The sequence below is a fragment of the Arvicola amphibius genome, chromosome 12, assembly GCF_903992535.2.
Source record: "Arvicola amphibius chromosome 12, mArvAmp1.2, whole genome shotgun sequence".
NCBI classification, from domain to species: Eukaryota; Metazoa; Chordata; class Mammalia; order Rodentia; family Cricetidae; genus Arvicola; species Arvicola amphibius.
Window position 1 is genome coordinate 25,875,941 of NC_052058.2, and position 14,117 is coordinate 25,890,057.

At 46.4% G+C, this 14,117-nt stretch overlaps 1 protein-coding gene across 5 annotated transcripts in view; it reads left to right on the forward strand.

Annotated features, from left to right (window-relative positions):
* Nucleotides 1-14,117, forward strand: part of Cacna1d (calcium voltage-gated channel subunit alpha1 D) — a 440,918-nt gene that overhangs the window by 314,786 nt on the left and 112,015 nt on the right. For 3 of the 5 annotated variants that reach the window (XM_038350011.1, XM_038350012.1, XM_038350015.1), the window contains exon 8: nt 4,154-4,257. In XM_038350011.1, the coding sequence (XP_038205939.1) occupies nt 4,154-4,257 (104 nt within the window). Of the gene's footprint in view, nt 1-3,481; nt 3,586-4,153; nt 4,258-14,117 lie in introns of all 5 variants that reach the window. The other 2 variants (XM_038350014.1, XM_038350013.1) reach the window with 1 other exon arrangement.

The following is a 14,117-nucleotide window of genomic DNA, read 5'->3' on the forward strand; positions in this document are numbered from 1 at the left end:
TTCTTCCACTTACCAGTGGTTTATGGACCCTTCTGTAACACTAGGGGGCAGCTGAGTAATGTCTTCCAGAGTGTTCTTTAAGACCTTACTGTCTGAAACACGTCAGGATTATTTTTAATCACTTGTTGATGGCATTTATTAGCTCATCATAAAGATAGGCAGGAGCCGAGGAACTAAACTTTCCCAGTATTTTATGGGCCACAGTCAGCTGGAAGCCACACAGCTGTGTCCTAGAATAGAACATCTCTGTTCAGCACAAAGCCTGGCCAAAAGTGAATGCTCAAAAAATACACATGACAGTTGCCACCCTGAACCCACCGGACTGAGCCCATTGCTTCACTGGCATAGATGGGCAGGGAAGAGAAAGAAGATTCAGTTTTAAATATCAATTGCAAACAAACTTCTCAAAGTTTAGGATTTTGTGTATGGTGGACCAAGTCTTCGTATCTAGACAAGGTTCTATCTAGTCTGTGTTCTCCGGTGCACTAAGGTCCTAATTCTCAAGAGTATCTGGCAAATGTCTGGCAGGGATGGAAAGGGACGTGCACAGAGGCACACCTGGAGCAGAGCTATTTGGAGATGTGCAGAGTTGGGATCATGAGCTGCTGCCGGGGAAGTGTATTGTAGACTCTCCATAAACTGAGCCCCACAAACGTATTTAAAGTGCTGTTCAGTTCACACAGATGTCCATAGAGACAGTGGTGCAGCACAGAGAAAGTGCTGGACAAGGCAGGCTCTGGATCCCTCGCGTTTGGTGCCCTTGTTTACAGCTGCACAATTAGCATCTTGTAGACATGATCTTTTTCCTTCAACTTCGAGGATTTTGTTTGTTTACTTCAAAGGAGATGTTTGAAATGTGGGAAATTAATGGCAAAGCATTGGTTTTCAGAGAGCGCTGTATGAGACCCCATGGCCTTTTGTGTTAGCACCAAGCTTTTTCTTCAGGGGTGCACAGGGCTGTGGACTGTGGACGTGCTGGCTGACAGACCTTAGTTAGCAGTACTTGATCACCTGACAGCACCTGTCCGGCAAAGCACCTGGGAAATTCTTCTATGCCCAAGCAGCCAAGACTTGCCTTCCCCACAATCTGTGCTCTAAGGCTCTCCAGCTGTTTCTGAGAGTTGGATAAACCAAAAAGCCTTCTTGCTTTCCTTTAACTTGAGGCATCCATGGGCACTTAAGCCTTTAAAATAAGAGAAAACTGAAGCGAAATAGAAAATTGGCTTGGGTGGCTGGTGGCCCTCTAGGATGAGACTGACATGAACACTTTAGAAATTAATATAAATCCAAGTTCTTTCCCTCGTGGTGGTGTCTCCATTGTGGATGAGGAAGATGCAGACAAAGCCTGGGGCAGATAGTGTGTCTGTGATGTGGGGACCAGCCCAGAAGTTGTGATTTTCCTCCCCCCTTCTGTGTATGATGAGCTTTAAGGACTCAGTTGTGCAGCAGGTGTGTGGGAGAAAGGCCTGGCCTGGGAGCCTCAGTTTCATTTCTCCTGACAGAGAGAGAAGATGCTCCTGTTGGCTGTGGTTAGCTCCTGCCTCCCTCAGTCCTTCTCAGCTGTCCTCGGTGACATTGATTTGAGAGGACGCAAGTCTGCAAAGTCCCTACTCCCAAGACATTCAAAGGCATCTTAATTTTCTTAAATGAGATGTTCCCTTTGCAGCTGTCACCAAAGCTTTACTCAGATGCCACCGAGGCCCGAGGAGGGCAGGTAGGAAATGGCCTGACCAGCAGACTTTGCCAGTCTCAAGAGTAAGGTGTCTAATGAGAGCCCTGCACTGGCTCGCTCTCCGCTGCCTCATACACACCCTGCTCTGGTAGAGGCTAGAAGATTAAGGCCACACCAGGCAGCCTTACCCCCCCCCCCCCCCCCCCGCATGTGGGTTTTTAAATAAGTTTGGTGGTGTAGTTGCTTTGGAAGAATTACCCTCTGCCTTCCTGCTGAAATTAGTTTATCCAACTTAATTAGATCAACAATTGGAGCCATAGCCCTGGCTCATTCATTCCTCTAATTGCCGATGTGCAGATGGATAGGGGTTCTATTAAACACATCGGTTTTCATGTGGCCAAACAGGTGTTTCATAAGGGAGTTAATGCCCTCTCCCTAGATTTCAACAACAGATGTTATGTTTTTCTGTTTTTTCTGTTCCCTTTTCCTGTTTGGCTTCTGCGTGAGGCAAACACTGTGAGATGCACGAACCTCTTTCTGTAAAGCTGAAACCTGGAAGCAGATCATGGGCAAAAGGGCACGGAGCTTAAAAACCCTAAGGTTTGCCCCTGACAGGAAGAACACTCGGCCTGTCTGGATTATCCACTGGCTGAAGATTCAGGGTGCTTCTGCAGAGCAGGGCCTGTTACCTGATCGGTAACATCGGAGCATCTCCTTTCTCAGCGAGGCGTTTGTCCCGTGGAACCCTGGCCTGTACTGCTGGAAAGTTCCATCCAGCTGTGACCCCTCACACAGCTCTGTGCAGGCTGCTCACTTCCAAACCATTCCTGACAAGGAGGCTGTGCCTGAGTGGGCAGTTGAATTCTTCCAAGTAGTCAGCGGCTTCTCTGGCCGGGTTCTGCCTTTTAGAACACCTGTTAGGTCACAGAGTCGGGGTGGGGCAGATTGCAATTAAAGCCAGGTTCTTTTACTGGGTGCAGCTGAGAAAGAAGCCCGGTCCCAGAGCATCCCGAACACTGACAACTATTGACTCTGGAAACGCTTTCTTGGTTCCATGTTTATTTAGTGGTCCCGTGTTCACAGGCTGCAGATAATCCAAAGGTGAGGGGGGCCAGGCGTCCTTGGTTAGATGGACAGGATGATTACTTTCGAATAGACAGTAGTTATTGGAGATACATTTATTTATTTTGAGAGCAGGTCTCCCTGTATAGGTGACTGGTTGGAACTCTCAGTGCAGACGAGGCTGACCTTGAACTACAGGGATCCATCTGTCTCCCAGGTGTTGGATCAAAGGCATGTGCCACCATGCCCGGCTAGTTTTTTGTTTTCTTGTTTTTTGGTTTTTGGTTTCTCTAGGAGTTTATAGAGTCACATGTTACAGGTTTGACTCTACAATTAAGATTTTTCCACCAAATTTTAAAAGCCGTTAAGGCTAACTCCTGGGGTGGAATAGCCACGAGGATCTGGGATAGCACTAGCTCTCCCTTCTACTGAGACTTCCCCTGTAAGCTTCTTAGCAGGACAGGGTCCTGAGATGGAGCCGAATCTCAGCTCATTTCCCTACCTGGGACCAGGCCCTGCTGTGTGGCCTGAAGCCTCCATGAGTCTTGTCTGGTGTGTGCAGGCATGCTTGTGTGCCTGTGTATGCTGGGAATGTGTGATGAATGTCTGCTGACTGTTGTTGTGTCTGAGTTCAGTCTTAAGGAAATGTTTAGTTGCATGTATAGAATGTTCTCTCTAACGTGACCCTCTCTCCTTATTAGATTGCTCCGTTAACCCGCTCCTGTGAGCCCATCTTGTTTCTTACAGATGAATGATGCTATGGGATTTGAATTGCCCTGGGTATATTTTGTCAGTCTCGTCATCTTTGGGTCATTTTTCGTACTAAATCTTGTACTTGGTGTATTGAGCGGGTAAGCCACATCTCTTTCATCTTGAAAGCAGAGTCCTGGGGACAGCTGCCAAGACGACACAGCCTTTGCTGGAGGGGTCAGTGGGTGCATACCAGTCCCTTTGTATTGCTTTCTCTTCTGGCGGGGCACCCAGACCAAGCTCTTTTCTGGAACTTCACCAGCTGTCATGAAAGAAAGCCATGGAGAGATTATTGACCAGAAATTAATTAATCAGTATTGTTGCTTGGGATTTAAATAATTTCCCTTGCTTGGCCTTTTGTCTGTCCTAAAATGAGATACATTTATAATTGCTTTCTTGGTCTGGATCCAAAAACAGTGCCCATTAATTGGCACAAAACTAGCTAACTGAGTGGTCTAGGCTGACTTTGGAAAGTCCCTTCCTGAAGACTTCAGCCTCCCTGCCCTGAGGAAAATTGTGCAAGGAGCCCCACCCCACCCCAGCTCCTCCAAGCCCTTTCCTTACAACACTGACCTTCAGCCAAAGCCCTGAGTGGTCCTGCAGCTGCAACCAAGGCTCTGTTCTTTTAGTAAATGGATAACTGATAACTGATCTCCTTACATTTTACAGGTAAATGATGCGATAGGATGGGAATGGCCTTGGGTGTATTTTGTTAGTCTGATCATCCTTGGCTCATTCTTCGTCCTTAACCTGGTTCTTGGTGTCCTTAGTGGGTAAGCAGTTGGATCCGTGTTGCACATCCTCCCGCTGCCACAAGGGGGGCAGCCCTGCCTGTCTCCCAGCTGCTCCCTGCTGGCTTCTCTGCATGCCTTTTGACTCTGGTGTTCCCTCTGTGTGCTGCTTCTGGGTTGAACTGTGATTCTTCCTGCCTGTATCTGTCTGTGAGATTCTGTGTTTCTGATGCTTGCCAAGCCCTATTAACTTAGGAAAATAGTTTCCCTTAGAGGTGAATTACAGCAAGAGAAAGGTGTCCTAGCCTTGGCCTCCCCCAGGGAGGGAGTGCGGTCTTTCATGGGTTTCACTCCCGAGTACATGGCCTGGCCTTCTCTAGTCACTGTATTGTGAAGAGTGCAGTTTCAGAGCTTGTGTGCAAGCCTAGATTAGTACATAAATACCCAGTGTTAGTACATAAAAAGCCCAACTTCCTGGGGTTGGGACCCTTTATTGGCTTGACTTGTCACTGCTGGTACCATGTGAGTTATGCGTCTGATTCAGCTTTCATCTTTCCTTAATACAGAATGATGTTCAGCTTTTACACACATGCTCCCTATGCCCTTATTGTCCCCATCATTTGGTCACCATTTTAAAACTTCATTTTGTTTAATGCCCATCTCTGTACTTACCCTCCATTCAGGGAAGATGGGCTTGGGAAGAGCCCTTGGGCCATGGGCTGTGCCCCACTGGGGTGGGAGATGATATTCCAAAGCTCCCGTGAGCAGATGTGAATCTCAACATCTCTGAGGTACCCCAGAAAGTGGAGCACTGCCATCAAAGTGGGCTGGGGGCTCTCTCAAAAGCATCTGGATATTGGGAGATGGATTTTGGCATGGAAAATACTGTGGGTTCCTCATCATTAGAGTCTTACTTATTTAATTCTATCTGTATTGTTGCCTTATACTTAAAATATAACTTAGGTAAAATATCTAATTAAGAATTGTATTCAGTTTTAAACAAGCATTTTAAAAATGCTTTGTCTTAAGAATTAGACATATAATATTTATAGTCTGTACAGTTTGAAATTTTAAGGATTAATTTTTTTAAAATAGCCAACTTTTAACTCAAAAACAACAACACCCCCAACAGTACACACACAACCAGTTCCAGCATACAGCCATTGCCCTGAGCAGCCCAGAAGGCACCCATATCCCCCCCACCCCGGCCCTAGCCACTGCATTGAGCCCAGAAGTTCTCAGGAAATCACACTGATGGACTTCATCCCAAGTGAGTTTATCTACTTGCTTGCTTTATCTTGCTCTCTCAGAGGCTGTATCTCGGGACACGATGTCATCATGTTGCTGAGTTAGTAGAGTGAACTTTATCTCGATTTTTGGAGATACTGTCTTTTTCAGAGCAGAAGGCAGAGCCTGCTTATCCGTCTGGACCCGTTTCTTTGTGTTCCTCCAGACCTGCCTTGCCATGAATTGAGTGTGGTCAGTTCTGCGTCATGAAACACAGTCATGAAAGTCCCTTATCTAGAAGAGGCTCAGAAGCAGTGCCTCCCTCCACCTGTGAGAGGAGCAGGAGGTGGGGACTGACTGGGAGAACAACACCCAGCACCCACCTCAGCTCCCTTCTAAGACTGTGAACTTTAAAAGGCCTTCCTCCCTGACTTTATCATTCATTTTGGTTTTCTTTTTATTTTCTTTTTTTTTCCATTTTTGAAACAAGGTCTTAACTCTGTAGCCCAGGTTAGTGTAGAACTCACTCTTAAGCCCTTCTGAATACTGGGATTAAAAACATGAGCCTCCATGTCCAGCTGCAAGACCTTCTTCCTTTGGAGCCTCTGGTGGCCTGAAGTTGGGGTCAGTGTGGTGAGAGTGGCGGTTCTAGTTGCAGAAGCGTTGCCACAGGAACTCCCCATACAAGGCCATCAACTGCAGCTGTGTCGTGAGTTCCTTGGCGCCCCATGTCTCCTGAACCCAACTCAACTGACGGAGGCCATGGAAACCACTAATTTTAACAGTGCCAGTGACGTGCCTTATCTTTAGCTCCCCCTCTCTGGGCAGGAACTGTTGCCCCGGCATGATGGAGCAGAGATACAAGCCAGCCAAATCGTGAGGTGTTTTAAAAAAGCTAAGAACAGAAGATGGGGGCTGGGGCTTCCCATTATCATGACATGGGTTCAACATGAAGCCTTGTGGGAGGATCCCCAAACTAGAGGGTTTAGAAAAGCACACATCCCCACCAAACAAATAGTTTACTGGAACATATCTTGAAGGAAAATAGCAAGTTTTTGAAAGGCATTATTTTTATATTAAATGAAAACAAGGAAGGAGAGACCAGATGATGTTTCGGTGTTAAAAAGCAAGCCTAAGACTTCCTGGTGCTTTTAGCTGTCGGCTCGAACTGTGCTCAGACCCCCAGGGGATGCACACTCCCTCCCCTACCTCTGTACCCCCCAAGCCACTTGGGTAAGAAATGCTGAGGCAGGCTCTGGGTGGCGTCAGAGCTGCGTCTGCAAAGCTCTTTGGCTAGCATCCTCCCCATTCCTGATGAGGGCCTGGCTCTGGGCCCGAGGCCTGGGGTGCCAAGGTGTCTAAGATGCAGGCTCCAGCCTCGGGCCCAGGCTGTAGCCCCAGCTGTATGTACAGCAAGCGCTACAGCTGGGAGAGCCGGGGGCCTTCAAATAGAAACTCCCTGGGCCCTCCGACCTCCCCCACCTCACCACCTCCGAGGGTTTCTGTACTAATCTGCCTGCCTGTGCCCTCTTGTTAGCCATTTGTATTTTTTGTTGCTATTGTTAAAGCAAATTTAGAATTGTTACTTTAATATTAGAGGGGTTATAGAGCCAGAAGGACACTAAAGGCCAGAAGACATTTCTGTGGCACAACCCTTAAAGGACTTTCAGACTAGCATGTGATCTCAAAAGCACTGGGTTCTAAGCATCCCATCATAGGTCAGTCAAGACCTGGTGCATTATGCCATTCTAATGTGGCCTCACTGTGACAGTGACACCGGATGTGTCTGACATTAAACCCTTTTGTTTGTTTACTTGTTTGTTTTAGTGTGTGGTGTGTGTATGTGTGTGTGTGTGTGTGCGGGCGCATGCGTGTGTTTGAAACAGCATCTCATTGTTCAGTTCATCCTTACCTCACACTGGTGGTTATTCTCCTGCCTCTGCCTTCAGTTCACAGATCTTCTGCCACCCCTACCCCATCCCTGGTAAAGTGGAGGCAGCCCAGGGGGATCTGTGGAAATTCTTAAGAGGAGAGTTTGTGCATTTCCCAGGAAGTAACCTAAGAGAATATTTATCATCAACACATACCCCACACTCCGCACCAGCAGATGACCGTGGGACATAGGAGTTCTTTGTCAGTTGTGTGCAGACTAAAGTCATTGTTACTGGTATTAAATGTGATGAGGGCTCCTTTTCCTCCACATCCGTGGCGGGGACGGACACTTCCAAAGGCAGTGCGCAAGCACCCCAGCTTACGGAGCTGCGGTTTGAGTCTTTCTGCCTTTTGCCATTTGTGTGATTTGGGCCAAATCGTTCCCTCTTTGAGCTGACTTTCCTCATTACGGTGTCCGCACATGGAGCCAGTGCTGTCCCCGACTTTGTGGAGGGAGCCTTTGGAGAACTGCAGAACGCAGACCCCATTGGGGCAGCTGTTGGGCTCTGGGAAGAAGGCACAGGCGAGCTGGAATAAGACAGCCTTTCTAAGCCAGCTAGTAATAGCGGTTGGCCAAGACCGGTTTGTATTAGTGAGAAATCAAAGCTATACAATCTGTTTAAATGTTTTATTCTATAAGTATGTAAATGTTGTAAGGCAGTCGTCTAAAATATATTACTAAGTAAGCTCCCTCCCGGGCCTGCTTGAAATAATAGGTTAAAGTCATTTGTCACTGGTTCTGGGAATTCAAGGCTTTTGCTAACATCTCACAAAAATATTTGAAATATTTTTTTCTGAAGCGGGCCTTGTATGTTGTCAGGCAATAAACGTTCTTCATAAACCCGCTTTCAGCACATAAAACTGAAAGTAAACTGAGCCTGTGTGTCTGTAACTTCAAAACCATTTGGCTCTAAATTAAGTGTGCGTGTGTGTGTGTGTGTGTGTCTTTTGTCCTGGTAAGACCTAAATCTACCAAGTCCCACCCTTCCCTCAAAATCAGACACCAAACTAGCTGCTAATAGAGGCCGATACTGGTTCCTTTCCTGGTAGTTGTGACAAATTGCCTGGTAGAAGCACCGTGAGCAGGAAGGGTCTGTTTGGGCCTGTGGCTCGAGAGGATACAGTCCTCAGTGATGGGGACGGGTTGGCAGTGAGCGTGAGGCAGCTGTGTCAGGAGGCAGAGAGATTTGAATGCTGCACTTGGCTTGCTTTTTTTCCATTGTATTCAGTCTGTGACTCCAGCCTGTGGACGGTGCCATCTTCACTCAGGGTACGTCTTTCCTCTTCCATTAAGTCTTTCTGGGAATACCCTCACAGACTGGCCAGAGACAGACCTGTTGAACAGTCCAAGCCCAGTCAAGTTGACAATGGAGATTAGCCATCACCAGGCCTGTTTATCTCAATTTGAGGAGGTTGAGGGCAAACTGGGTAAAGTAAACATTGAGAAAGAAAAAAAAAAGCAAGGGCAATTTTCAAAACAGTTCATCTTTTTGAAAGTCACTTCCTAGACTCTATTCTGAACACACAAACCATCAGGCCTAGGAAGGGAAAGCTTGGCTGCTTTCATGAAGCCTTGGCTTCCCCAGATAAAGACTGATGGATTACAGAGCAAGTGGGGGGTGCATGCTACAGGGGAGAATATGCAGGCTGTGCTATGGCAGAATAGAGTCAGGCTTGCAGCATGGTGAGGCAGGCTGGTCCATTTATATTCATGGCATTGGGAACTAGGAAATCTCTGGTGTCTCTCGAATACTGGCTCGCGGGGCAGAGCGCACCAGGAGGAGGAGGTATCACTTGCAGCTATTTTCTGAGCGAAGACATATGCTCTGGGAATAGTCGTGCTGCATATTTTCCATGACAACTTCACTTTCCCTACCGGGATGTACTGATGGAGAGTGAGCAGCGGAATTCCCTCAGGCATCTCCACCTCTGGTATAGCTGCATCTTATTAAAGAGGGAGAGCACCAGGGTCCTGAGATAACCGTTATCCCATCCTGGAGAGGAGAAATGCAATGTACCGAGTTGGTAAGAATCCATGTCTCGGACAGCAAAACCCTTCTGGCAAATGACTGACAAGGCACATGGAAGCCTAGTCTTGACCACGAATGGTGGCGCACGCCTTTAATCTCAGAACTCAGGAGGCAGAGGCAGAAAGATCTCTATGAAGATTCAAGGCCAACCTGACCTACATAGTGTGTTGCATGCAACCAGGGCTGTAGAGCGAGAGCTTGTCTTAGAACGGGGTGTGGAGAATGCCTCACTGAGACCTCTTACGTATGTTTCCCTTCTCAGTGTGATTAGTACTCTCCAGGCTTCCAGAATGCCAGGGTAATCCCTGAGGGCCACTTGAAGGAAAAGACTCTGAAAATTTGCATAGTTTCACTTTGGTTGGTTGAGGCTATCTGGAAAACTCATCCTCTTAGTGGGGTGTCCTCCTCCTCCTCCCTGACGTCATGTGAGTAGAACTAAGGTTGGGGTACCAGAAAAAGCCACATCCTTTTAGCGGGGTGTCCTTCTCCTCTTCCTTGAGGTTGTGTGAGTGGAACTTACACTGAGGTTGGGGTACCAGAAAAAGCCACAGTCCTTTCGGAGCCTCCTTGGTTTGGCTTTGGTAAAGTAAGAAATTAAGTCCCAATTTGGCTTTCAATGGAAATTTCTCTATTTTTAGTAAAGAACAGAGCTAAACATTCATATCTTCTCTGGACCCTGAACTTCCTTGTTACATAGTTGACAAATGAATCCTAGTACCATGAGCACCATGGTCCCCGGAAGTAAGTGTACAGGCTGGTAGCCACACCTGACATTAACAAGTAAATGCAACCTCTCTGCCGCTGGCAGGCAGCTGCTGTTTCCATAGAAATGGCTGTTGGATCAGTGGAAACGAGGTAAGAGAAAGTTTTCACTGATGCTTGTTCCATCAAGCTGACGTCTGTCTCCCTGGCAACAGCAGTGGACAGCAGCCAGGCTCTAGAAACAGACTGAGTAGAGTGCATTTGCTTGTCAGCTGTGGCTGTCATCTGCTCCTGACCACATTGTCTTCGATAACACCTAGCAAAGGCCTCTGAGGACCTGGGAGGCACTGCTGGCCTCATGTGACCTCCTGGGCATCCGTCTTGCCCATGGCAAGCTGTGTCCAAAGCAGACCGTCAGCAATCTCCTCTCCACTTGGGATCATCTTGTTTATACAGCTTAGGAGACGGGAAAAGGTTTTCGAGGGCGACGGTATTGCGGCGCAGACTGTTGAGTCTGTTGATCTCAAAAGTCTTGGGGGAGTAGAATTCATTGCTGTGATTTTATGCACAGGCTCAGCTCCTCACAAAACTGGTGATACCTTCGTAGTTGAAATTAAAGCCATAATTTTCATGTGTTCCTTATTCTGTTGATGGCATTCACAGTCTCCTACAATGAAAAGGATGTTTATGAGTTTAATAATTTGGCTTCTTGTGAGAAACATGTTGACGTTTGTTTCTGAGACGTTACTTCCAGGTTCGGCCAGATTTTTTTCTCCTCTTCATTGTTCTTATGCAGGCTGGTAAACTTGCTTTAGGAGCTCAGATATTGTAGAACTTGGTGTATATACAAAAATAGTAGTCTACATATCTGGAGCTTTTCACCGTTTCTGTCCATCAGTTGTTTCTTCTTGGATTTTCATTTTATCTCTGTGTATGTGTACTTCCAAAGCGTGAGTCACCCCTGCCTGCACGAGACAGCATCTGTAGGTCCCACAGCACAAGAGAGAGCCTTGTTGCTTGATGTGTGGAATGGGGCTTGTGAGGAGATCATCCAGGTAAGTTGTTTGCCCTAAACTCCACAAAGATACATTTGCTTTAAAAAGATATTTTTCCCTGAAAAGAATAAATAATTAGTTAAAAGCCCTGTAATTCACAGCTATATCTTTGAGAACCAAATGAGATATGGATGTATAATATTGGCAGAATATGGATTTGAGCACCCAGAAGAATCATGAGAAGCTGTGTAGGTCTCTGAATAACTTTTCTTCAGTTCTCTGGAATGGAGAGACTGTGCCTGGAGGCTGTGCGGAGGCCGGCCCTGAGGTACTTCTGTACCATCTAGTTAGGTTCACACAACAGATGAGTAGAAGTGACAGTCTTGTTGGGGTCACATTAATCCCCTCTCCTCTCCTTCTACTTAAGAAGAATGGCTTTTCTGTTTATCTCATGAGTAATTTGTAAATGTCTACACAGAGGAAGACGTATTTGCCAAGTCTTGCACCAGCCACTGGGGTTACTATCTTGAGTTCAAAGTAGAGACCTGAGCATCATATTGCATGCCTGGAATTCTAGTATAGGGGCTGAGGCAGGAGAATCACAAGTTCAAGGCCAACCCTTCTCTATTGAGTGGGGTGATTTTTTTAAAAGAAGTTTTTGTCTTTATGAAGCATGTTTAATTGAGAAGGCAAATATGATAAAAGAAAAAAACCTTAGAAATGCTTTGAAAGAAGAACAAATGATGCCGTGGCATAACTGGTGCATGGCCGAGGCATGTGGAAACAGTCCTGAGGAACTGCAGAAGAGTAATAACCCCTTAGGCAAGCAAGGAGGGAGAGGCAGTTGAGCCTGAGCTGTCCATCAAGGCTAGACAATAGGAAGAAGCAGAAGACATTGGAGAAACTAAACAAAGCTGGATGACAGGGACTGAGGACCTGAGGGCTTGGGGAAGGGGGGGACCAGGGAGGGCATGCTGGCCTGCAGAGCTCAGCTCGCACGCGTCCTTGTAGATGGAGCCTGTAGTAAGCTTCAGTCATGGCTAAAGTGTAGAGAAATCACAGAAAAAAAATAATTTTTTTCATTTTAAGAATTGATGAGATTTAACTGGGCAGTGGTGGCACCTGCCTTTAATCCCAGCACTTGGGAGGCAGAGGCAGGCGGATCTCTGTGAGTTTAAGGCCAGCCTGGTCTACAGAGTGAGTTCCAGGACAGCTAGGGAACTACACAGAGTATCCAGGGCTACACAGAGAAATCCTGTTTCAAAAAAAATTTAAAAAGTAGAATTGATATTTAAATTTTATAAAAATTGTGATATTTGAATGTCTTCAGAATACCTTTAAAAATGTACCAGGAGAGAGGATGACTTGGCAATCATCTAGAGAGAGGCATAGATTGATGATAGTGGAAATTCAGCAGATATTATTTGTGGAATTCAGCTGGTAGGCATACAGGGGGTATTCATTCTATAATCTTTTATGAATGTTTGAAAATTTTCTTAGTTGAATGCTGGAAATCTCCATATAAAAGACATCATTGCTGCAGTGATCTGAATGGACTTATTGCAAAGGGGACATGAAGAGGCCAACCTGAGGCTGCTGGAAGCCACCTCCAGCCACCAGGTGTAATGGTACCAGTGCGGATAACTCACCATAAAGAAGTATTAAACAGGACAAAATACAACATGGCTGTTTTCAGAAAATGGAAATGAACATCCCAGGATTGGGATCCATTGCTCCAGAATTTCCTGGCTTCATGCCTACAAACACTGGGAAAATTGCTGTGGAGGGCGGCAAAGCTCAGCAGAGCCTGTCAGTCCGTTTGCTGAGGAGGCAAAGAGTAGTTCAGGGCTGCTGGGACAGCTGGAATTCGTAGGGCAGGGTAGTGAGGGGTCATCTTCAGAGAAAGGGCTCCAGCAGTCTGAAGAGAGCTCCTCTGACGTCCGTGGCCATGTGCTTAGCCAATCGTGTGCCGATTATACGCAGAAGCCTGTCAGAAAACAGCTACCGAGAGTTCAGAGCTGGCCTCTGACCAGCTGTACTGAGTAAACCCTAAAGAGCATGTGTGGTGTTTGAGACGAGGTTTCAGGAAAGGTAGGCATTGACAGGAAGCCACTTTTCACTATAAAACATCAAGCTTCTATAGAACCAGGCCAAATGGCCAATAAATTAGACCCTTGCCAAAACAAAAATTTGTACTCATTAAAATTCCCCCAGCTATTTTGTCTCATGGTCAAAAATTGTGAAAAGCAACAGGGAAGACCCCATAATCAAGGGGAGACAAGAGAAACGCATCAGGAGATGACAGCAGCACGGCTATAGGTGATAGCTAATACTTATCCAATCAGTAGGTAATGGATTCTGAAGTCACTGCTTTAAAGCCATCCAAGAACTGAAGGGAAAGGTGCATATCCCAGAGAAACGGATCGCACGCATCAGCACAGGAATCATCCCAGGTCTGGGAATGACTGCGAACTGGGGGGAAAAGTCGAGTGAAGACTTAGAGACATGCAGGGCAAGAAAAGGCAAACTGGTGGGTGTGACATTAACAGAGAGGACGGGGAAGTCAGTGCGTGCAAATAAAATGCATTTACTAAGTGGGACAGAAAACCAGTTCTAGGCACATCAAATTCAGGTGGCCAAAGGTTAAAGATAATACTTTAAAGGAAGGATAGGTGGAGAGCATTGACCCCAAGGATGCCCTCTGGTCCCCACCCTTATGTACACATACATACTACCACATACATGCACACACAGATGAAATTAGGTAGGGAGAAGTACATTGCATGCTAGAATAGGATAAAATCTATTGACTCCTCTCCCAGACATAGTAAAAAACAGTCCACTGTTCAATGGAATGGCATCTTTAAGGAACTGAAAAAGATTTGGAGGTATAGGTCAGTGGAAGAGGGCTTGCTTGGCATGCGCAAGGCCCCAAGGTTCAAGCCCCAATATTGCAAAACAAGGAAAAATGGTTAAGGAGCTGAAAAAAAAAATGTGGAGCAAAACTACTCATCAA